The 26,395-nt window shown below is 39.3% G+C and overlaps 1 protein-coding gene across 2 annotated transcripts in view; it reads right to left on the bottom strand.

Annotated features, from left to right (window-relative positions):
* Positions 1-1,840: 1,840 nt before the first annotated feature.
* Positions 1,841-26,395, bottom strand: part of LOC149104845 (uncharacterized) — a 46,433-nt gene continuing 21,878 nt past the window's right edge. The window contains exons 6-14 of one of the 2 annotated variants that reach the window (XM_089271431.1): positions 21,687-21,783; positions 15,870-16,361; positions 14,423-14,853; positions 13,067-13,828; positions 10,393-10,504; positions 8,741-8,990; positions 7,243-8,034; positions 4,327-5,557; positions 1,841-3,122 (exon numbers count right to left, since the gene is read on the bottom strand). In XM_089271431.1, the coding sequence (XP_089127557.1) occupies positions 3,118-3,122; positions 4,327-5,557; positions 7,243-8,034; positions 8,741-8,990; positions 10,393-10,504; positions 13,067-13,109 (2,433 nt within the window). In that variant the 5' untranslated portion in view covers positions 13,110-13,828; positions 14,423-14,853; positions 15,870-16,361; positions 21,687-21,783 and the 3' untranslated portion in view covers positions 1,841-3,117. Of the gene's footprint in view, positions 3,123-4,036; positions 5,558-7,242; positions 8,035-8,740; positions 8,991-10,392; positions 10,505-13,066; positions 13,829-14,422; positions 14,854-15,869; positions 16,362-21,686; positions 21,784-26,395 lie in introns of those variants that run through there. The other variant, XM_089271430.1, reaches the window with a different exon arrangement.

The following is a 26,395-nucleotide window of genomic DNA, read 5'->3' as shown; positions in this document are numbered from 1 at the left end:
GGTTGAATTTTGCAAAGAAATGAGCTAAAAGTTACCTCTGCCAGGGTAACTCGGGAAGAGGGTTGTCTCGGGTATCCGAGACCATATAAATGGGGCCTGAGGAAGTAACGTAATTTTTCGTTTCAGAAGAGTAAGCCACGCTAGTTTTAGTTCTGGGTGTTGAAGCGAAACAATAAATATTGAATATTGCTTTTATATCATAAAGGAAAATTGAGTATTGCTTCAAGATCGTGCGTTAAGGATTGAATATATAAATGTACTTCGTTTTTCAACTCAGAAACAAAGAATTTCTGTCAATGCAAAACAAATCAAGACGACATAAGCTAACACGAAATACAGATCATTCATGAACTTCTAATTCGGAAAATCACTTGTTGTGTTCGACAGAACGCAGTTCTAATCGCGTAGTGCATGAAAATTCGAGATCTGTGTATGTATCTATCTGGGGACACTAATTTGGCCCCCACCCCCCACCCAAAACAAAAGTTTTTCAGGGCAAATGACGTCATCTCTTTGTTCATCCATGTACTTTCTTTCGAGTGTTGCGCAATACTGTGTACTTTCGAGTGTCGAGGCAGCTTATTGTAGACTGTAGTGGATACTGAAGTTGGTTATTTTTAAGTTCGAAGTCAGTGTTAATGGCATTTGAAAACCTTGCAGACATGTCTTCACGAAATGTGTAAGACTTTTCGAGGCAGCTTATTGAAGACTGCAGCGGATAAGTTATTTATTTAAAGTTCGAAGTCAGTGTTAATGGCATTTACAAACCTTGCAGACAAAGTCTTCACGAAATGTGTACGACTTTACGTACGAACAGAAAGATGCAGTTTGGCTGCGTGTTGTGTACCCTCTTCTCTTCGACAAAAACCAACGCTGCTTTCTGCTGAATAAATCAAAGGAGGAAATGTGTAGTTTCAGTCTCTCGCCTAGATTTCTGTGCACAAAATGTGTAGCATAAACCCAACGCGCGACAAAAGTGTTTAAACAGAGGAAAGCTTTCAACTCCAACAGGATTGCTTTGATACACAAACATGTCCTCTGTTTCATTGTTTCGGAAGTGAAAATGCCCTGAAGCTGTTACCCCAAAGCCAAGGCGATTCAAAGTCGTGTTCGTAAACAAAATAATTGCCCTAGTTTTGGTAATAAAAGCACGCCGTCTCGCATACTGACGGAACAAACATGATTGGTGTCGATTTACACGGTCAGTATAAAACACGCTCTGGGGACTGCTGACTGCTGACTGCTGACTGCGGACTGCGGACTGCGGACTGCAGACTACGGACTACGGACTGGGTATAAAACATGAACTTAGGTATAAAACGCGGACTAAACATTACGGACTGGGCATAAAACGCCGACTCAGGTATAAAATGCGGACTGCGGACTAAGTGCGGTCTACCGACTGCAGTCCATGTATTTTACTGACCGGTCGTAACTAATATCACATAATACATGTATAAACGAGAACATACCCTTTCGTATGCACGTGCTATGAAATCATTTCATTTATTTTCACCCCTGCTGAAGGGAGACCAATTTTACGCCTATCTAAAAGCTCAGGCACAAAATACTTTCCCTAGAATTTTTGGTTTTTTAACATACCAAACCTACGAAAACTCGAACGCACTCTTTAATCTACGTTTTCTACTAGTCTTAACAATTTACTGGTAACCATTTATACACCTGAGCGAAGAGAGGCCTTGGGAGAGTGAAGAGTCTTGCCCTGGAAAAACACAATGACCCCAAGCAGGGCTCGAACCAGGACCGCTCGATCCGAGTCCAGCGCACTAGTGCTTCTCGTCACCTTTCTATACTCAGCCCGTTATCACTAAAATATAACTGAACGTTTCTCTTTAATATTTATTGTTTCTCTAGGCAATCTTGGAGTGCCCATGATCTACTTTTTACTTTGTCACGTGAATCTATACTATAAACCAATTCAATTCACTAAACTCCTGGAGCTGAAAGCTCGAAGCACAAAAATCACATTTTACATAAATCTAGCCTTAGTAGCTTTAAGTATCACGGTAACACACGATGTGCCCGGAAGATAACAGTCATCCGTGAATATTCCTGTTAATTCTTAGCAAATTCAAATTCTAAAACTGTTTCAGACAATTTTACAAAAAATGTTTAAAAGGCGACACCTTTTCCAGAATTTCGGTTTATAAAAATCATATAAATTTATTCATGGGTAAAGGTCCTAGGCGACCTTGACGATCGTTAAATGAATTGATCAGTCTTTCGATCAATTTACTTGGACACGTTCCTGCTCAAGTTTTACTTGTACTACAGGGTTAATTGGAGACTCCTACAAAAATTAAACGGCTAAGTTTTAGGACATATTTACAGGTTAACTTTTTGAAGATATAAAATACCATACTGTTTCAAAATTTCTTTTCAAAAACTAATTATATTCTGTTTCTCATTTGGAGTAACATAATTGCCTTTTACATTGTCACATGTAGGTCTTTTATGAAAATGTTCGACCTTTCCGAAGCACTGAGTGTAAACTTAAATTCTTAGCGACAGCTACACTATACAATAAATTCTCAAATTGAAAAGTATTAATACTTTGCGTGAAAAATATATTATCAAAGCACCCGTCTTTTGGAATGTTTTGCAAAGACTTTGTGTAGCACTGGAAGCTAAAACGGACTATTTGTCAAATAAAAAAATTGGGAAACGTAAAACTTTAAGCTACTTCTGAAAGATAACATCTCAGCATTCCAAGAGGTTATACAGTGGAATCCCGTTACTATCACTACAACTACATCATAATATTGTGGTCGAATTCAAGGGATTCTTTGAAGAAAATTACAGGAAAATGACTGACTAAGCATTTTCTTCTGGTCAAAAAAAGTGCCCGTAATAATGAGTTGATCGCACTGACGGAGTGGTCTTGAGGCGGGCTTCAACTGACGTTGATGTTAGAAGTTACGCTTTTAAACTTATTTCCTAGTTGTATAATACCTGTGCTACACAATGTACATGTTAAAATAACATGAAGTTCTTCAAACGCAGTTTTTCCTTCAGTTTTAAGAAGTTGCAACATTTCATTGTTTCCTCAGGAGTTTCTTGAGTCATGTATCGCCACAGTGAAGCGGTCTAGCCTTGTTAACCTGTGAGAGAGGACAGTGTATGTAACAAATAAACGAGTGGTAGAAAATGTCACTGACAAGATAGATTTGCCACTGACGAGTGTACATATTTTGTATAAAGAAGATTTCATTGAGACGAATAACTTGTTGACAGTCCAAACTAAACCAAAACTTCTTAACAATAATAAGGAAAAAGATACTAGCCATCAGAAGCGCTACTATTCACATAGGATTGGCACCAAATCGTTGATTCAGGGATTTGCTTGTAAAACGAGTGTTATCCCTAGATGGGTGAACTTTGCTTCCAGTTCAAGAAAAACTATGAAAAATGTTGATAACAGGGGCCAGTTGATCAATGGGCAGATAACGCTATCCACCGGTTAAATCACTATTCAGTGGATAACTGTTGTTTATGTTTGTATTTTCTGATGAAAATTAAAATAATCGTCTTCGTATATACAGAAAGTACATTGGACTTCTTTTCGTTCCTCTGATAAACGTTTAAGAGCAGCTTCGCCTAAATATCAACTAGACTTGGAAATTGCGAAAAAATCGAATTTCTTCAAACACGCCCAGAATGAAGCCCTACGGGCACTAGCTACAAAAATATTGTTTTAACTTCGATAAATCAAAAATGATTTTTCTGCGCAATTTTTTCGTTTCGATGCCCCAAATCAGCCAAAATCGATCGAAAATGAGCGGCATATTCAGAGGCTCGTAAACTCAAAAGTAAAAATCTTCATCACAAATTGATTGCACGTTGTATTTGTACTTCCTTTCTTGTATACTTAGAGCTAAACAGATCGCGATTTGATTAGAACTAAAATATTTGACGATTTTTCTAAATTAACGACCCAAGACAGCTAAACGAGAGGTCTGCATTTAGCCTATTTTGAAATGCTAAAAAGGCGTTCTGGTACACGGCTTTTCCCTAAACGACTAGTTTGGTCTGAAAGAGCATTGTTTCTTCTTTAAATTAGTGAAATAAAATTTTTGGGTAAATAAAATCGCGAGCGCTGAGATGGCGAACTAACTGCAGCACTTCTCCTGAAAACGTGACCTTTGACCCAAGACTTCTCCCACGTATGAAATTTACAACTTCTTTCCAGGAGTGGTGTAAATTATTTCCGGTTAACCTCTACATGCGACTACCCTTAAATGTCTTGTGTAAAATGAATTGATATTGGACCTTAAGAGCAAACTACGCCACCATTGAAAGTCTTACCATGAACTATTCGCCACATTTTTTGAACAAGAGCTTCGCACTGCTTCTCCCAGCTGAAAGTATCTTCGTAACTTGTTCGCAGTCTTTGAATCTCTTGCAGCCGCTCTGCTCGGTCTTTCAGGCGGACGGCTGCGATTGCCTTGGCCCACTCTTTAGGCTCGACTGACTCCACCACAAATGGCTTGCCTAATGGTAACGAACGCAGTGCATCTCCAAAACCCGAGTTTCCACTCACAAGAATGGGAAGACCAGCAGACAAGGCTTCCAGCGCAGTCAGTCCAAAACCCTCCGTCCTGGACGGCATGATAGCAAGGTCGACCTCGCAAAATAACTCCTTCAATCTCTCTTTGTTTTGCACAAATTTCCTGACGACCAGTTGATCTTTAGAGATTCCACATTGTATTAAGTTTTCTGCGACGTGCTGTTCTTTTCCATCTGGTGCGCCCACAAATATCAAACGGTATGAATTGTCCTTCAGTTCAACTATTGCTTTAGCAGCAATGTCATATCCTTTGAGACTGAAGTCTTCTTGATCACCGCGGCCAAAGATCAGCAGCCTAAAGTTCTTGCTCTCCTCAGTGGCTTTCCTTACGACTGAAAATTCTCTGAAAATACCAGGAGTCAGCTGAATGACATCTTGGTGTTCTTCGCAAGATCCCAGGTAAGCAGTGTAGGCGTCCTTCAACTTGGGTCCAACAGCTACAACAAGATTTGCTAACTTGCACAAGTCTACCTCTGTTCTGTGCTTCTCTTCACCTTTGGAAATCGCCTTTGAATAGTTCTTGTACATTCCCAGTTCTTCAGGTGCAGTATGCACTACCTGGACCCACTTACAACTGTGCGATTTTTTAATGACTTGGACTTGTTTACCAAGCTTCGCTCCATGACCCAGAACGATGTCAATGGCAAGGTCTCCGGGTGGGACAATCAAACATTCAAGGGAGTCGTAGCCCACGAGTCTCTCTGCTTCTCTAATGGCAATGTTGTGGCTCTTGGCGTCTATCCTTTCTTCTTCAGAACAGGCTGACGGTGGGACTAATAGAGTGACTTCTACTTCCATGTGCTCTGCCAGCTGGAAGGCAAGCTTTCTGTTTACGGTTGACAATCCTCCTTTTTTCGACCTCCACTCACTGCCTAAGAGAGTTACTTTCAAAGCTCTTTCGGACGTCCCTGGATTATCTTGTGCTGGCTCGCCCTGAGATGTGCCGGCTCCAGAGGAAAGACATAAATCCTACAAGAAAATGAAAACGTCTTAATAAAAATACATCGCAGCCAATTTTCTCGGTATATATTGTAAGCGGGCATGAAATGCACTTCTCTTGCAATGTAAGACTGCATCACTTTTTTTTTTCCAACTTGGTTTATTTGGCTGCGCGTCACGAAAGCCAAAGTGAACACAAATGAAGGTAAAAGTTAACTGCGGCAATTTCATCGATGGTTTGCCAGATGTGAACAAGACAGGGGAATCCATTACTGTTGATCGCGACCTTAACAGATCTTTAGCTGTTTGAATAACTGTCACATCCTTCCTTTCGAATGCTACCCTAATGGCAAGTAATGGTGACGACTATCTAATAATTATTCGCCAAAGGCGAAGTGAACATTGGTGAATATTCACCGAGACGAAGTCGAAATGAATATTCACCAATGTTTACTGAGCCTGAGGCGAATAACTGTTTTAGTATAATTTTCAGAGGTGAATATTAAGGCCTACAAAATAACGTACTAAAACATAAAAACACAGACGCAATTGTTCGTGAGCATACACGTATGCAGCCGTAGTTTTAACGTTTACATCAATAGTCAATCAATTTACTCATCGAGTTCGGCAGTAAAACAAACGAGCGAAACACTACGAAAAATAAATTCATCTAGCACCTTCGTTTTATCGTCATGCATTTACGATTCATAAAAGCCTTGAATACGAGTTCTTGAAAAGATTTTTGGTCCAAGGGCGACAGCAGCCATTTTGAAAATTCTCTATCCTTTCAAATACCCTGGACTTGGAGTGATGTCTTTCGAATAAATGAAAACTTCATTCAGCAACTGTCCGCCATGTTTACTTGCCGAGATGGCAAAGATGGCGAACTTAGTAACCAAGCTCTAGCGGGGTGACTATAGCGTCATATGATGAGCTTTTCGACCAATCAGAATGTTCAATTATTATATTTACCTCTGGAAATTATACTAATTATCGATTACTCCTCGAGCGCGCGTTCGATATGCGATGCTAGGGAGTTTCAGAAAACCACGACGGCAACGGCAACGGGAACGTCGCTAAACAAAAAGGTTTAATGGGCAGAACAACAGCTGTGCACGTGCGCTATAATTCTTGGTACATTTCTTTGCCGTCCTCTGGAAAACAACAACGTAAAATGACCAAATTTCGCGTTGTTTGGAGAACGTGAACGACAACGGCTAATTTTTTAAATTTATATTCCGAATTTAACACTGTGTTCCATATTCAGTTTCGAGGTAATTTTGACAGTGAGAAACAAACTAAATGACTTTAGGGTATCTCGAGATTCGTAGGTAAAATATTAGTTCATTTTTTTAATCGACGTAGCGCGTAGCGCCGAGTTGGCTATAATCGTGTAATATCCAACAAGCGCGAGTGGAATAATTGTTTTATTAAAAACGCGACCAAAATATAGAAAGCTAAACTAAAATAAAAACGCCCAGAAAATCACGCGTACACTTACCGTATTTGTAGAGCATGGTATAAGAGCTCACAACCCATGATGACTAAGCCAATAAAAACTCTCGAATTGCATTATCCAACGATCCAGTTCTTAATAATAGATGATGGTAGATAACACCTCTTGCGTTTGTTTTGTAACACCCATGCTGAACTACTATGTCAACCACTGGTGTTATTACTTGTCAAATACATTACTTTTTATTCATAAATCATACCTGGCTTGTTCTTTGTGGGTACCAGTTTTCCAGACCACGAACTGTGAGTACTTTGCCACTGAAGCTTTTCATGCAGATCAAGCGTTCTCCTTGTTTTATTTCAAGGAGGTGCAAACAATCTTCGTGTGTGCACAAGGTTTTGCTGTGGTTTACACACTGCTGGCTTCCCTGCAGACAGTAGGGGCATGCAACACAGAACTCGTATCGCAGATTACCAAGGTACTGAAACTGCTTCAACAAATCTTGTAAAGTGTCTTCCACAAAGGATCGCACATTTCTTGCTGTTTCTGGCGATGTCGAAACTGGAACTGCTTCCTCTTCAGTTCTTTGCTTGAGGGAAATCTTGATGAACTTCTTTTTGCAAATCAGAATCATATCATGTATTATTTGCCGACCAACAACAAACCAAGCTCCATCTCGGTACAGGTTTGGGGGTTGTGCGGATCCAATCTTGGAACACCAAGATATCGATCTTGAAACAAACTGAGAGAAGAATCCATGCGGAACAAAACCATCCACAAAGTGAAGATACAACGGGCAAGGATCGGTGGGCGATGGCTCCAGTTCACCAAGGTCTTCAGGTGGCGACTTAAGCTGAGCGGGTACAAAGTACTTCACATCAGTTGGCGAAGCTGAGAACTTGGCAATCAAACCAAATCGCTCCATCATGTCCAAGATGTCTTCCTTGACAAGGCCTTGCTGAACGAATTTGGAAAATACACGATCGACAAGTTCCATGCTCAGGACACCGCTTGTCTCTACCTCCCGCCAGTACTTGGATTCTACGGGATCCTAACAGCAAACAAAAAACAGTCTTACGTTCCACAATTACTTTTCATTGAAGCAAAGGAAGATTTATGAAACCGAAGCTCAACATGTCACGAGCATGTGACAAGAGAAAATCTGAGTCCCCGACGGCATTTGAACCCATTACCTCCCATATATCAGCTGAGTGCTATAACCATTGACCTATTGCGAAACTCATGGTTAGCGAGGCCATAATTATATTACAATTCTGAGGGATTATTTTTACAACCCTGATGGACCTTGCGTTCTGTAATTTGTCTCATGTATGTTCACTAGCACCAGTTAAAGACCAAGAGAAATGAAACGGAAATCGCCTCTCGTAAAAATTTATGTCACTGAGGTATGATGTATCTTAAGACTTCAGCCCGCACTTTACAGGTCCGTCTTTCATAATCTACCTTAATCTTGCTAAATTTAACTATCCCGGCAGCTTTTTGGTTTCACCACATTTTAAGCTATTACTTTGAGACTTACTTTCTTTGAACGTAGTTTTAATCTAGGGCAAATAGCTACTTTAGTAACTTACACCGCTAATGCGCTCTCCTTCGCCCAGAGGAACAGACCTCATTTAAAAACTGTCCTCAATAAAAATATACGTAGGTCCATATGACCACGAGTTTGCTTGGGGAATACGCTAGGCGTTTCGTATAGAATATAGGCCTTTTAAGTGCTAAGCATAACGTCTTCGTACCGCTTTGTTGAAGGGTGGTATGGTTATCAGCATCTTGAATAGCTCAATTAACCATTGCGCCTTCAGTATGACTGTGCTGCGGTGCTTTACAATCATTCCGAGGTCATGATAAAACTGTAGCATGGCGTAGAACTGGTCTTCATCCTCAATAAAGCACACTTCTTTGGCATACGTTTGAAGTTGTTCCACATTCATGTGATACACATTCTCAGCTACCAAAGCTTCAACGACCTTTTCGAAGTTGAACCACCTAAAGAACAATCAAACAAAATAACTAATCAGCTTCGAAAAGTATTCAAATATTAAACATTTCCCCCTTAAAATTTTTAAAAACAAAGTTAAACATAACATCTTACAACCATATTGCCAACATTCACCTGAAACTTACTAGTCACTTATTTATTGCTAATTTACTTTATTCCTAGGTATTTAGTGATTTAGGGATTTGTTCCCGCCGCTTACTTATTTATTTATATTTTTCATTTTCCCCTTATTTTGTCTCCTTACTGCCCCTCCACCCCCTGAAGCTATAATGCCAACCAACTTCTTCATATAAAATAATTAATACTATTTCATTTCACTCAACTCGATTAGCTTTTAGTTATTCTGAGTGAATTTAACTAATTTTCTGTTTCAATTATCTTTCTTTTGTTACCAAGAGTTTTTATAGTTTGGTAATAAAGTGTACGCTTTATTGAAATCTCCTAACGGAAGAAAAAAGATGACATTCCAAAACATGGGCTTCGAACATTCCATGAAAGGGATAATTGATAGTTTCCATGGGAAAATTTCACAGAAAAAATCTTGGGAAATGCTATATGTTATCAAGATGACATATAAATGGAAAATTCCCATCGAAAGATTTTTACGGATATTTTCCCTGTAAAATTCGAAAGAAAGTACACAAAAAATCTCCATGTAATACTTCATAGAAATTTTAAGTTTAATCAAATGTAAGACATGGCTCGTCAAAAATCCTAGTTTCTCGATAAGAACACGCAATTCTTCTTTAATAAACTCATTGGAGAGCATTTCCTTGCTTCTCTCCTCTTATATAGCCTAAATAATATCCTCGATATTTCAACGAATGTAGTTGCATTAAAATATATACCTTCCAAAACCTCTTTCCAAGAATAGTATCATATTTTCTGTATTAAATGTCGGTTCTCTGGGTTAAGCTATAATGGCTAAATACATGGCTGTCCAAAATGACAAACAAAATCCCTTGCTAATAAACTCAAGGCTAAAAAAATGCAGCAAAAACTAAATGTCGGGTCTACGTACAAGTCCAAGTTTGAAATGAACGCCACGGCGTTTAACCGAGAAAGTACGGTCAGTGCAAAGTAATGAAAAGATTGAGGGAAAATGGAAACACTAGTTGTGCTAATGTGATAAAATGATGTCAGATAGACAGACAGATAGACAGACCCTAAATATACTACACTACCCCTGTGTAGAACTACGAAGTGCACGGAAGAACAAAAATGAAATACATAAAAGGAAAGAGACATTCACCACCAATTTAGTTGCAAAGAAACCCAAAAAGGTCTCAGTGGGAGATCATAGCAATTGAATCCTTTTTACAGGCCTCTTGTGCAACGGTTGTTATCGCAAAGGTGTGAAGATCTCTTCCTCTTGCGATATCACTTTACTTGACTGGTATCCTCTCCCCCATGTATGGCTCCTCCCTCAAAACATCCATAATTTTGGTCCGAAGAGCATGAATTCCATCACCACTACCAACATCAGTGTCACTCCCTCGCCCTGCAAATTACAAATGGCAACAAGACCCTAAGCTGTAAAGCATCCAAACAAATTTAAGCGGCAGTTCCTAAGTGAATGGCAGTTGTTACAGATGAGCTCTTATTACCTGTGTCTTCTCTACACACGTGTGCTGATTTGTGCTACTTTCTGCTACAATTCGAGAGTACGGCTCAGGAAAGATATTATTAAACAAACATACTCTAAAATTCATGGTCCCTTAAACCAAACCAAAAATGAACCTTTTGAGGTATCTTAGGCAGAGGATGTAAACAATGTAAATCTTTTCAAGGCTATCTTTACCGCAAGACATACACCTAATGTCTTAAGAGTCCCTGTCCATAAAAATGGAAAATAACTCGGCAAGGGTCGAAAATTCGATTTCGCTCATATTCTCATGGTAGATAGGCTAGCGCATGACAAAAACTACTGGATAGTTTTTTTGACAAAATATCCTTTTATTTCAAAGAAATATGCAAATCACCAACTTCCGTTAAAATCGTCATTTGACGCACCATTTTGTTAAACAAGTTTGAGAGCCTCGCATGCAAAACCACATCATTCTTCCGTCTTTAAAACACTCAAATATTTTTGTGCAATGTTTAAATGTGTACTGGGTTGGTTTTAGGGAATGTTGCGTTGTCTTTTTGGGTGCAAAATAATTAAATTTCGAAGACATGTACTTCATTCACTTAAAAGTATTTCGGGTATATAATTAATAGACGTGTATTTGAATAATCACTCGTCATGCACCTTCAGTTTCAGACTCTTATCTGCCATCGCCCTTTCCAAAACAAAGTGTTTAAATTTTGAGTGGCCGCTGAATAGGGGTAAAGACAATAATGAAACCCTTATCGGAACGACCAAATGGTGGCCGCAGAGGTAACCGGTCAATAGGTGTTTATTTACAATATTTTACTGACAATTGACAACAGTCCTCTATTTTCTGTTACAAACATACCAATGCCTCGCCACTAGGCAGACAAAATACGCCAAATAAAATGGCATGGCCAGGGCTATTTACTCACGTAATTACTAATTAAATTTAGTCTGTTTTCCTCATGAATTAGACACGTTGTGATTTCCTATATTTATTTCAGCTAGTTCTTACCTTATTGATCTATAATTTGGTTCATGGCGAAACATCAAAACGTACAACAAACGTGATTTGGACCGAGGCCACGTACACTATAGAATACGATTATATAAATATACACATATTATTATATATATGAACAAACAGATGAACAATGATTAAATTGTTTCATTTATCCTGAGAGTGCTCTATACAAAATGGATCAAAATGTGCAGCATATGCCGTAACAGCATTGCGTGACGAACAAATCACGGCTGTAAGATTGTGCTGCGCCGACACGCTTATCAGCAATGGTCAGCAATCGATCAAACGTATTATTTTGGCGCAGTGCAAAACAAGCAACTATCTACAAATGACTCAGTCGTTTTTGACTTAGATGCAGTGATGTTCATATGCGCAGAAAGATGGTCACAGATTCATGGTATTCGACCAATAATAGGTTGACAGTTGGCGATGTACAACGGCGTTAACCTTGTGAAAACAAAAGCAAACTTCTGCTTTATGTGCGACGAATAGTGAGAGATCGACTAGAAACACGTCAAATCGGCTTTGGACCTGCCTTTTGCAACAAATAAGGTTAGAACATTTCGAAATTATCAGCTCTGTGTCTATTTCAACTTATTATAGGTCAAGTCATGTGGCGCATTCTAAAATATACGTCTAACCCGTAATTTGAAATTTGACGACGGATGGTCAAATATTTGCATTTTTGACGTACTTTGATAAGCTCTCGCGTCGCTCACAATCATTTGCCCAAAGAAATTTTTACAGGAATCTGTAGATCATCCTTCTGCGATTCAACCACCAGAAGCTTAATCCATTTGAAGGTTTCGCACATGGTGAAAATTAATTATATACACGAAATACTTTTAAGTGAATGAAGTACATGTCTTCGAAATTTAATTATTTTGCACCCAAAAAGACAACGCAACATTCCCTAAAACCAACCCAGTACACATTTAAACATTGCACAAAAATATTTGAGTGTTTTAAAGACGGAAGAATGATGTGGTTTTGCATGCGAGGCTCTCAAACTTGTTTAATAAAATGGTGTGTCAAATGACGATTTTAACGGAAGTTGGTGATTTGCATATTTCTTTGAAATAAAAGGATATTTTGCCAAAAAAACTATCCAATAGTTTTTGTCATGCCTTAGTCTATCTACCATGAGAATATGAGCGAAATCGAATTTTCGACCCTTGCCGCGAAATTAAGAATTTGTCTGATTTTTACAGGCAGGCACTCTTAAAACTGTTCCCTCCATACAAAACAACGTCAATTCTAAGAAAGGCATGGCCAGTATTTAAAGAGATCCTTGTTTTACCAATTTGCTTTACTGATGGATTTAATGAAGAAACCAAATGCAGACTTAAACCTGAATTAGCTAATAGTCATATCTAAAATGTCTGTTTATTGTAATCTGAAATGTTTTATTTCAATCAGTGGTCCAGCACAACAAAATTGTTTACCTCTTTTAGGCCTTTGCGCAGGCTTGACAAACAAATTCTTCATCTTGCGTAACAATGACTTATCGCCCAGCCCGGTGTTGTCAATGCTGAAGAATGGCCGGATAACATGCTTCTCGTATTCCTTACCAGATATTCCCTGCTGTATTTTTGATGTCGTAGCCTTGATATCCTCAACTGGTTTATCAGCAGAGTGCCAACAATGAACACTGGAGGTCGGAGATATGGCAGCATGCCGCCTGAGTTGCTAACCATTTCCTTTCCTGTTGGTCTGATACTGTGAATTGTTACCAGCCATGACAGCAGATTCTCCAGATTTGTTTCGTTATTTGGGTTTTCCAAAAATTTATCACATGTTCCTTGTCTAACACAGGGCTGGGCTGGGGAGTCTAGTGCCTTGCTGAGGTTGTGCACCAGGACATAAACTGCTCGTGATGACAGGAACACAGGGTGAGAAGCGTAGTACAGGTGCTGTCCGGCAAAATCCCACAAATCTACAGTAACTATGGTTTCTTTCTTGTCATCAGCATTTTTAGCGTCACCGTGCACGCCTTTAAGCATGTTCCTCAACCTCAGATACGCATGTTCTGTGACGTCATCTGGAGGCGAGGTTGCATGCATCATTAATGTTGAATTTCTACTTGAACTTACACTGCTGTCATCTGGGAGGTCATCAACGGTATTGTTTGTTACAGCTTGCACTTGCATTTCACTCTCTGGCGGGGAAATGGTTGAGTTCTTGAGATTGCCAACATTTTCAGGAACCTAAAATGGAGTTTTTAAAAGAGGTAGCATTTTCGTTTCATTAGGACCTGCTTATTCCAGTATCGATAATTATATCTGAGAAATAGTGTAGGATTACTGAAAAAGAACTGTCACATTTTTGCCCACAGGAACTCACTTTGCATTGTAAATGAGTCTACCTTATCTATCTAGTCTGACTACAATTCAGTCAAAGCCCAAATATTATGTATACTAGCTCCTTTTTTATGTACCGTAATCCTGTTTCAAAAATGCCCAGTTTTATGCTCTTAGAAGATAGGTACACGAGTCGCGTCCTGTGGCGCCATACAACAGCTTCAACCGTGCTATGGTGCCGGGGTGTGCTGTCAAAGTAAGTTGCAAATAGTCAATCAGGAAGTAGATATCAGTCCTATGTCTGGGACGTTACTCTTGGCCTATCAGTGTTACTCAGCATTGTTTTACACTGATCACTCCTCGACCTCTTACGTGTAGGTACTAATGATCTTCAGCCACCAAAAGAGATTATATATGGTCGCTTTTAGTGTCGTTTTCAATTAACATCGACAATACCATTCACTTTTAAACTAGAGTCGCCCGAGACCTCAACGTACAAACCTGATTCATTTCCAAGCTGTTCTTGCCCACCTCCATTGTTGATTCTTCTCCTGTCAGTTTTAGATCTGATTCCATTACCGACTCTTCCTTTAGTTCATTGACTATACAGTGATAATGTTTTTCAGCTAACATTCTTGATATGTCTTCAGAAAATTCCGCCAGACTTGGCTTAATCTCGCTAGTGGAATTCCAGTTTTTTACTTGATCGACTTCAATCTCGCAGACTGAAGGATCAACTTCGATTCCCTCAGTACTCTGTTCTTTAGGGTTAAATGGCAAACCTAAGAGAGACTTCTTCAGACTTGTTTTCCCTGCACGATCCTGGCCGACCAATAATACTCTACCACGGTAAACATTCACAGAACCATCCTTCAAAGCCTTTTCATAGAACAGCTTTGCAACATCTCCCTGTGCTTGTATTTCTCCTGGAACTATGGGTGTAATTGTAAGAAAATGCAGTGATTTTTCTGATTGCCAAGGCTGTTTATATGGGAATAGCTGTTATTGCAGTTGAGTCTGCGGTCAAATATTCTTTCGTTTTAACAGGCATGCAAACGACGCGAAAGGGTCAATGATTGACACTTTCGCCTCGTTTGTGTGTCAAGCCGCTGATAACTGCAATAACAGTTATTAACGAAGTGATATTGGTTATTGTCGTATGCTTCAATCACAGAGGTTCGCCAGTGATTACAAAGTAACAAATAAGCGCAACTTGCGATCATAACTGCGTATCTTATTCGCATCCACATCAGAATACGCGAATCTTTGTTTACACTTTTTGCCTCATTAGAATTTGCTTATCACTATCTGATGACGCTAATCAAAGAAATACTCTGAATATTGAAAGGGCATAACAGTTTCAGTTACCTCGGAAAATTTGAGCCCAATACACGAAATGGTTTCGGAGAAATTCTCTTCTAAAAACTCGAAATTTTACAGAGAAATGTATGGGTCATTAACTTTTTTGCCACACTGCAATTTTTCAGTTTTTGATGGCTGATATTTCCTTCAATTATGCTTGCAAAGAGCTGAAAGTTGCACAAATTGCTTCACTTAATCAGCTTTATCAACTTTTCCATTTAGTTCATATATACGGCCGCGGCTTCTTTGAGTCACGTCGTATGCTAATGAGGAAAAATGTAAACAATGACGTCAGCAAAGATTCGCCTATACACTAAATACAGGTAATAAATGGACCGTAAGCATAGATTATAAAATTCTAACATGGCTTCAAGGCTTAGGGGACTACGACCAAAGAAACAACATCGAGGTTGAGGTACGAATAAATGGTTTCTTTTGTTTTAGTCCCTCAAGGTTCGGCGGCATACTCTATTAGAATTGGCCTATTAACAACAACTTTAAGAGGTATGCAGTCAACTCAGATATGTAGCTAGATTATGATACACCAGGGCACGGCATAACGTAACCGGCCAGGTTCTATGCTAACCTGCAATGTCTAATGACATCCCTTGCGTCATGAGACTTTCAATTTCTTCAAAGCCCAAGGGGTTCCCTGCCACGGACAGCTTTTTAAGACGGTGTAAGTCAACGATATCTTCATAGATTCTTTCTACATTGTTGTTCCTCAATTCCAGCTCTTCTAATTTTTCCAGATTTTTCATATTTGCCGGCAGTGTTGAGAGTTCATTGTCATTCAAAAACAAGTGCGTCAGGTTGATCAGGGCGACAACAACTTCAGGAAACTGTGTTAGCTTGTTGTGGTTCAAATTCAGCATTGCGAGGTTCGTGAGGTTGCTTGCACTTGCTGGCAACCTTGTGAGTTCATTGTGTGAAAGATTTAGTATTTCCACCTCCTTCAGTTCTGTGACCTTATCTGAAATCCTTAACAATCTCCTCCCTTCCAGATTTAAAGCGTTGCTATCTTCACTTGTCCTCCTAAGCGCAAACGTTGAAATATGTTGGATATCCAAATTATAAGCTACGAAAAATTAAAATGATAATTCCTGATTTAGTTTATTTAAAAAAGGTTCCTGTCGTAAATTCAAGGCTCAGCTGTCTCTGACGCCCAGTATCAAAACCACAAAACCGAAACATAACTTGCCCATAATGCCTCAGTACTATTTAAGTCCACATTGGACACGAGAAAAACATGCCAGTAGTTTAAATTTTAGCAGCAGAATATTAAAAGCGATTGAGCGGCATCAACAATATGCTGTATGTGTATTTCAGCGGTCCGGGACAAGTATCGTACTTAACAAAGCTTTTCTCGTCAGGGCCTTACAACAATGACTCCTCACTCTCAATCGAAAGATGATGTGAAGGAATTGGAGAAATGGTACGAGCAAAGCAGACTTAGAAGACTCTGTTGAGGTTACTACTCTTCCCAGTAGACCGCGACACCCTCGAATTTTTTCGCCGCCTTTAGAGTAACGTTTTTGATGCCGCGAGTTTGTTTCAAACCAATCACGTGGTACATTGAAATGCGCCATGTGAGGACATTTTTTCTGTAGCGTCGTGACTTTTTCGTATCACGTGATGTTCATTCACAACGTGTTTATCTTCGAGAGGAAAGCTTATCGTGTCGAATGCGTCTAAAAATCCCCTCCGAATTTGTCCTGATCATCTTCTATCCTCAGCTGATAAACAGCGGCCACGCCGACAGTTCTATGGCAGACAAAAAGCGCGGTAAAGCTTTCCTCTTGAAGATACGTTGAACACTACACTAGGAGTGGGCAGGAACTTCCCCCACTCACAAAACAGCTGGAGCACAGACATAAGTCAAGAGTGGCACAACTTTAACAACCACAGGTTAGGCTGTACTGATATTTTAAACTTTGGCTACTGACATACCTTGCATACAGTTGCTGCGCCCGCAGTACAAGCGTCAGTCAAAAACAAGCTGCCCTTATAATAGTCTTTTTCTTCGCAGTTAACAAAAATAGAGAGAATGCTAAAGTTGCTTTGGCCTCTTCACAAACTTCACTCGAGAACTCTGAGTTAAGGTATCAGTATAGCCCAAAATTTACCATTTTTCAAAAGAATTGTTTTTCGCTTTTTCAGATAAATCTTATTGCGATCTTTCATTAAAAAAAAAAATACTATGAAAAAAGATTGATTCTAAGCAGTTATAAACGAAAAACCTTTCCTTGCATTAAATACCTCTAACTGATAGCTGTCAACGGGTTGTCACGAGAAGTGCGTTAAAAAGTTGCGTGACAGATTGCCGCCATAATGCCCTTCAAGTCATTTATTTTTTATTGTATTAATATCAGTAGTAGAGTTTCTTAGCAGTGTCCCCTAATTAGTATGGTGTATTATTTCCAGGCTATAAGGTTTTTGACACTTTAATAAAGTTCTCACTCACTCACTCACTCACACGTAGTACGATTGTCTAACGTTTGTGTTTGGTAGTCGTCGAGCCGTTCTGAATGTTCTGCGTTTGTTGATTGTTAATTTGAGCTTAAATATGTCGTCGGAGAAACGCAAAAGTTCTTGTCCATTTGCAAGTGCGAAGAAATCACCACATAGCAAAATGTCAGGGCAGAAATGTTTCAAAAACAATCGATCAGAATTGGGCTGATGCGTTATCTAGGTAGCGACAAAGGTTCCCGCTTCGAGCAGGAGAAGTTGCCTGCACTGAACGAGGAAGATATTGGACATTCTCTGAGCAATACTTCGTTGGCGCTTTCGCCGTTCGAAGCGGTAACGGTAACATCTCAACTCAATCGGTATCTCGTTGGTTTCCTTTACGTTGTTTACGAGTGCGCTCTTTCATTGCCTACGGCATCTCTAAGCTAATGCGTTTTACAGATCGAAAAGAAGAAACAGACGCGAAAAATATTTTCTTACTAACCTGGGAGCACGAGCGGTGGAATTCAGATCTTGCGAAGGATATTTTCCGCCGGAAGCAGCATTCGAGGGGTAACCCGAAAACACGGACCCCCGGTCCGCGGATCCCCACTACGGACCGGGTCCGCGGACCACCTATGGACCGGTCCACGTACTACCCCTACAGACCCCCTCTACGGACCACCCCCAAAAATAGAATTTAAAAAATCATTAATTACTATCCAACTGCAGCAAATAGCGTCCAAATAACAGTACAAAGATACAGCGATATTGTAGTTATTTGTACAGTTGAAAACCTGTTTGCTGTACAGGTCGGCGCGCGCACGCAAAACTGTCACACTCTTCTTCTTTTCATTTCTTTTGATTTTCACAGCAGTTGAATTATCAATCTCTTATTAGATGTTTTGGTGTGTAGTATCGCTTTATATTTTTTACTCATTGTCTATTAGATAACTCGTGCCGGCAAAATTTCGAACGTTACATTGTGCAAATGTAACCGACTTCCGTTCATGCTCGGGCGCAAGTTATATCATTACACACTGCCTTTTCCTTTGTGCTCATTTGTGCTCTTTCCCCTCTGCCATTTTGTTTAGCCCATTCTCCCGTGGGTTCGTGAACTCGTTCCAGGCTTCACAATTTTCTCAGCGAAATTACAGAAACAAACAAACTTAAACAAGTTAAAAACACATCTTACATAACCAGATTGAGCCACGAATAGAGGGTAAGAACTTTCTTTCTTTTTGTCATCGGCATGTCACACTGAAAAAAGCTTTTTAGCATTTTTTTTGGGGGGGGGGGGGGTGGTGTTAAAAATTCAAGGCTGTTACATTTGCACGGTGTAACACTAAAAATTTCACCGACACGAGTAATCTACTAGACAACCCATCAGTGAAATATTTATTTATTATTTTTTCTCTATTTTGGGGTGGTCGGTAGAGGGGGTCTGTAGGGGGAGTCCAAGGACCGGTCCCTAGTGTAGTCCGCGGACCCGGTCCGTAGAGGGTCCGCGGACGGGGGGGTCAGTGTTTCCGGGTTACCCACATTTGAACCCGCTTTGTAATTGAACTCTCTTGTTTAAGTAAATGAGCCTTCACTTTATCGATCAGCGCGTCATTATTTTCACACGTTTGCGTAACTATCTCATTACACCGGAAGAGCGCCCTAAAGCCTATTTTCCTTCGTATCCCGGAACAAAAATTTTCAGCGAGTGAAGCACAACATTTGAGTTCGTTTTTGGACAGAATGTTGCCCGAAAATCAGGCAAAAAAGAAACGGTGTTGGGAAATTTTCAGTTTTTGCTTCTTTCAAAAGTTATGACTATTTTAGTGAAGAAAACGCATGTTTTATCAACTTTGAAAGTGCCAAAAATAAACCACACAAGTAATCAAAATTTCCCGCCACCATGTTTTAGAGAAAGGAAGAAAAGAATACATAGCGATGTTCATCGCGTCCTCTCGCTTAAACCCGATCGGGAACGAACTTGATTAGTGAACCTCTGTACTTTGGGAAATAGAGCACTATAATCGGAAAACCTTAATTTTCTTATTTTAATAAATATACCTTCGTACTCTACAATTCTTAGCTTTCAGAAAAAATATACTTTACTGCGGTTTGCGTCAAATGTCCGACCGTAAAGCGGCGCAAACGAATGATCGTCATTTGGAGTAAACTGATACCTTAATTTGACGAGGAGCAACATATTTTGCTCAAAATATATAGCACAACTAATATGCTACCTAGCGACACTCGGCGAGTGAAGAGCGAGTCGCCGGACGCGCCCGGAGAAACTGATCTTCGGCGCCAAATTAAAAGCTTGGAGACACAAAATTTTTCATATTTTTCACTTTTTACAATCTGCTGTGGCTTTCGAAGTTATAGTTTTCTTTATGTTAATATTCAACGCTGTCTCTAGTGAGAAAAGTTTCCCGACTTCAAAGCCTTTCCTGTTAACAAACATTGACATCGACAATAGTTTCCCCCGGCCCTGCTAAATCCTGATTGGTCAATTCAAATTAATAACATAAATCACTTTATTACAGTGTTAATAATACACATGAAAAAATTACTCGATTCTGATTGGCTAAAAGCAGTGCAGTTCAAGTGTAACACCAGTGCAAAAAGTGTAACATCAGTGCAAAAGTGTAACACCAGTGCAAATTACACATCGAAATTCTGGATTATGATTGACTGAAAGAAAATAGGAACTTTTCTAAAAAATGATATCACGTAAAATGATGACGAAAATTTTGTGCTGAAACTTTGAAAAAAGTTTTCTCAAATGAGAAAAAATGGCTTCAAGAAAGATCTTCCGGCACTTCCTCCGCGCGAATTTTTTCATGTTTATATTATTAATAAGTAATCATACGGTTTTTCTCGTTCAAGTTGGAGTTAATTTGCACTTGTGAGTTTTTCAAAAAGCTGAAATTACACTCGCCGAAGCGGCTCATGCAATTTCAGCTTTTTGAAAAACTCACTCGTGCAAATTAATTCCAAATTGAACTCGAAACCGTATGATTACCTATACAAAAGCCTTTAGCACTACTGTGCTAATTAACGACACTGAAATGAGTAAACAAATATTGTAACTTGAACAGACACATGTTAAAAATCCAAACTGGCAGGAGACTGAGCAGTTGGCTATTTACAAAGCGTGGAGGAGTTGGATCTCGGACCACCAAACACAAATCCATCTAGTGGCAGGTAGGAGATTTGAACTCGGGACCTCCGCATTACAAAAAAGTGCCAACCTACTTCATGCCAACTTCACGTCCTGAACTAATAACAAATGAGCAGGAACACGTTTTAACCGATTTGAAAGCGAATTGGTGTCCTGACAGACTATTAAGGAAGTGTCTCAACAATAAAACAAACCTAGACAGTCACAGGAGAGGGCACTGGAGTTTGCGGTGCTTCCTTATGTTAAGGGTGCATCTAATCGTTTGGATTGCGTCCTCCAAAATTTTCACATTTGACTATCTTATAGACCGCTTAGAACATTACCTCATAAAACGCCCAAGGACCGACCAACGATCAACCAAGTCCTAAGGATCGTATACAAAGTGAGGTGCTATAACTGTTTCTTCGCCTAGATTATGGAGAGTACTTGTAAGCGCTCGTGGAGCTCGCAAGGAGTAAAACATGCGAGCAACAGCGAATCAGGAAATAAACAACATACTGAGTCCAGGGATAAACAACTGATACATGCCCGGGTCTTCGAACGAGCTGTGACCAAATACCACAAGAGCAGTTATATGTAGGAGTTAGGGCAGCGATGACGTTAACCAGGGTAAAACGTTCCCTCGCGCTTACGCATCTCTAATTCAAATTAAAAACGACAGCACACAGGTTTGTAGTACAAGCAGTAACGAACCCTTTAATATTGTAGCTATGACGAAGGTGAACAGAAAATACCCAAAAATTTAGTAAAACAAAAACAGATCGGTTTTAAACTCACCTATTGTTAAGAACAACTTTTCCACATTCTCACCGGTTAATGATGACACTTCCATAAATAGATCCACATCATTGTCATGTGCAAAAGACTGACCATTCTACACAGTCAAATTCAAGAAACAAAACCCTGTTCAATGAGCTGAATCTGTAGTTTCAGTAGCCTAGGAGGGAAACTGGATTTACACAGGTACACTGTACAAAGATAACCATAGGGCGCCGTTTGTAATGATCAATTATTTATTTTACTTTTGGTCGTTTTTATTTTCGTGATAACTTGGTTTTTTTTTAATGATTATTCATTACTAACCACCCATTCACAAATTGCGTGTTTTTTGTTTTGTTTTTTTTTTTACAAGAGTGCACGGTAACGAATCCTACAATCTGATTGGTTTTCAGCGCAGTCCGGATTTTTCTAAATCTCTACCCACGGTCTTGAACTTTTGTCCTCCAGTTTACAAGATAAGGAAAAATAAATAAGTTATTTAAGAGCCATGCCCATAGCTATGGACCAAACAACGGCACAAGTCGAAAAATCGATTTTGCTCATTTTTTGCCCATAGATTGGCCCTAGCTAGTAAACAAACGGACCATAGTTAGTTTCTGCTAATGCAGCTTTTTTGGGAAGAAATTTGCGAAAAACGATTTCGCCCCGATTGAGCTCAAAATCTACTTCCTGTTATGCTAAATTTTCTGAAAATTTGATTGCTTTGCGCGTCACGCAGCAGCTAGTTGAGAATCTTTCAATGGTCTTTACATTCAGCTCAGGTCTTCATGGTATGACTGAGTGAAAAATAAAATAAATCGAGGTTTCTTTTGAGCCCGAAACGAGATCGAACAGAAACGCAAAATATTACGATGTGTTGCAAACGAATTATAGCACTAAAATATCGCCATATTTTTCTATGGGCTATAACTTTAAATGCCATAAAAACACTTTCTACGGGTTAACTGTACACCCACCTGTTTGAAAATCAAAAAACATCTCTGGGCAAATGGTTTTAAGTCGCCCGCCTTGGCCTGTGCTTCTCATAAATTTTTCCCTGAACCGCCGTGAGAATGTAAACAATTGCGTGACGCGGGCGGTCACCCTGAATACATAATTCGTTTCCAACAAACCGCAGAACACAATGGACCACTTTTAACTTTAATATTTTGAAAGTCATCGCTTTGGAAATTTCGTTAATTAAAAACGCCAATTAAAAGCAATTTACTTGGAGTTCGGGTGTTATTGCTATGTCGTTTTAAGCTGTCGTTCTTTCTTTGATCATTTTAATTACAAGAACGAGTTCTAGAAAGAAAATCGTTCTAAGTTCATTTGTTAAGCGTAATGACAAGTCGATATTGTTGGTTTGCAGCCTTACGTGATCTGAAGGAACGTTACAGTGATTAAATTTGTATTTGTTGATTTCGACGGATCGATTTTCGGTTAAACCTTTTTATTTGTCCAAGCACATTTAGTGCCTTTTCTCCTGCTAAAAAGTCGGAAAAAGTAAAGTAAACAAATCCTAAAAGTTTAAATCATAAATAAGAGGCATCAACAGTGCGAGTGTCTGGGTAAGCTAAGCTGTTAATTTGAACAATTACTGTGCTGGACGGATTGCTTTCCAGGTTACGCACGTACTATACATATAGTTCATTGTGCGCGAATGTTTCTGTTTCAAACAGCTGAAATGAATCCGAAAACTTTTGAATCCGGAGAGTTTTGTCGTGTAAACGATTTTCTCTCGAATCCGGATATTTTTCCGCCTGTGATCTTTTGAGTTTGCGGTGGAACGGAAATGGCGGATTACATGATCCAGTCGTAGTCGAGTCGTAGGCTCATTGATGGCTATTTGATGGCGGTCGCTGGGTGATTACCTCGTGCTGTTTCAGGTGTAGGTAATCACTTTTATAATGGGTAATGCCATATTCCTCAGAAACCCAATTTATACTTTACTGCGCAGATGACGACGATGGCACGATCGAAAACCTCGACGGTTCTAGATATTAAGTAAAGACCAGAATAAATACCTTGAGGGACCTGACATGATGGACAACAGTACCGTGGTCAGCGAGTTGAAAGAAAACTTCAGACTGTCTCAACCTACCCCTAGCCTTATTTTCGGAGGCATTTCGTTTCTCGTTGTCGAGGCAACAAACTGCTTGTTAACCATTCCATCATGAATGTTCCCGGAGTTATCGTCGTGTGTAAACGGTTAAGAATCCGAATATCCTTTCACTGTAAACCCCTAATAATCCGAATACTCTAAAATTGATGAATCCGGGAACTTTTACGAATCCTAAAAAAACTCCTTTAGTGTAAACCTGGTCCTAGATCGACCACTGTTATGTTTATTTGTCTACCGGTGTTATGATCTGCAAATTTCAGTTAATTGATCAAACAACCAAAGTAGAAAAGATGGATTTTTTTCCCAGTATGATTGAAACTTAAACGCAATTTCTTCCTCGGCTAATTCGATTGAAGAAATTCCGGGTTTTCTAGCTGAGTTTGAGCATATGGTGTAGGTACAAATTTTCTACACAGCTAGAAGAGCTGAGATGCCGTCACGCAGTCAGTAGTTTATAGAATTTATGGTATTTCTACTTGACTTTATCTGTCAGTCAATGATTCAATTGCCATAAACCATAGAGGATTGGTTAAGTGTATCTTTAAAACTGCGACTGTATTGTAAGTTATCAGTGAAATCAATAAAATAAACAAGTGTTAAAATCATTTCCCGGAGTACTGTAGTAACGTTCTTTATCGGGGATGTCGTGGGTGTTGCAATGCAAATGAAAAAATATATATATGTATACATACCAACTTAAACAAAAAACAAACAAACAAACAAAAAAATTTCCATTATTTTATCCACACAACGTTTCAAAAATTGCTTTCATCGGATTACTGGAAACGAATATTTAATCGAGAGTGGCTATCCCCGTCACGCAATTGTTTACATTCCAACGGCGGATTTTGGGCAAAATCTATGAGAAACACAGGCCAAGGCGGGCGACTTGAAACCATTTGCCCAGAGATATTTTTGATACCTTAACAGGTGGGTGTATATCTAACCCGTAGAAAGTGTTTTTATGGTATTTAAAGTTATAGCCCATAGAAAAATATGGCGATGTTTTTATGCAATAATTCTCTTGCGACACATTTTGCGTGTCAGTTTGATCTCTTTTCGGGCTCAAAACTAACTTTGATTTATTTTATTTTTCGCTCAGTGATACCACGAAGACCTGAACTGAATATAAAATCCATTGAAAGATTCTCAAGTAGCTGTTCTGCGGAGCGCGAAGCAATCAAATATTCGGAAAATTCAGCAAAACCGGAAGTAGATTTTGAGCCCAATCGGGTCGAAATCGTTTTTGGCATATTTCTACCAAAGAAAGCTGTATTAGCAGAAACTATGGTCCGTTTCTATTCTTACTAGGACCTATCTATGGACGAAATACAAGCGAAATCAATTTTTCGACTTGTGCCATTGATAGGCGATTTAGGTCCATTTTCATAGGCATTCACTCTTAAGAGCCAGTGCCCATAACTATGGACCAGACAACGGCACAAGTCGAAAAATCGATTTTGCTCATTTTTTGCCCATAGATTGGCCCTAGCTAGTAAACAGACGAACCATAGTTAGTTTCTGCTAATGTAGCTTTTTTGGGGAGAAATTTGCGAAAAACGATTTCGACCCGATTGGGCTCAAAATCTACTTCCGGTTTTGCTGAATTTTCCGAATATTTGATTGCTTCGCGCTCCGCAGAACAGCTACTTGAGAATCTTTCAATGGATTTTATATTCAGTTCAGGTCTTCGTGGTATCACTGAGCGAAAAATAAAATAAATCAAAGTTAGTTTTGAGCCCGAAAAGAGATCAAACTGACACGCAAAATTTTACAATGTGTCGCAAACGAATTATAGCACTAAAATATCGCCATATTTTTCTATGGGCTATAACTTTAAATGCCATAAAAACACTTTCTACGGGTTAACTGTACACCCACCTGTTTGAAAATCAAAAAACATCTCTGGGAAAATGGTTTTAAGTCGCCCGCCTTGGCCTCTGCTTCTCATAAATTGTTCCCTGAACCGCCGTGAGAATGTAAACAATTGCGTGACGCGGGCGGTCACCCTGAATACATAATTTGTTTCCAACAAACCGCAGATGGCTATCTTAGAACATTTGGGTGAAAAAAGAAAAACATAATGGACCACTTTTAACTTTAATATTTTGAAAGTCATCGCTTTGGAAATTTCGCTAATTAAAAACGCCAATTAAAAGCAATTTACTTGGAGTTCGGGTGTTACTGCTATGTCGTTTTAAGCTGTCGTTCTTTCTTTGATCATTTTAATTACAAGAACGAGTTCTAGAAAGAAAATCGTTCTAAGTTCATTTGTTAAGCGTAATGACAAGTTGATATTGTTGGTTTGTAGCCCTACGTGATCTGAAAGAACGCTACAGTGATTAAATTTGTATTTGTTGATTTCGACGGATCGATTTTCGGTTAAACCTTTTTATTTGTACCAAGACATTTAGTGCCTTTTCTCCTGCTAAAAAGTCGGAAAAAGTAAATTAAACAAATCCTAAAAGTTTAAATTGTAGATAAGAGGCATCAACAGTGCGAGTGTCTCGGTAAGCTGTTAATTTGAACAATTACTGTGCTGGACGGATTGCTTTCCAGGTTACGCACGTGCTATACGTATAGTTCATTGTGCGCAAATGTT

Source organism: Orbicella faveolata, unplaced genomic scaffold, assembly GCF_042242905.1.
Source record: "Orbicella faveolata isolate gen_17 unplaced genomic scaffold, um_ofav_v1 contig_34, whole genome shotgun sequence".
NCBI classification, from domain to species: Eukaryota; Metazoa; Cnidaria; class Anthozoa; order Scleractinia; family Merulinidae; genus Orbicella; species Orbicella faveolata.
Note: the sequence above shows the minus strand (reverse complement) of the source record. Positions and strands in the feature narration are given on the sequence as shown.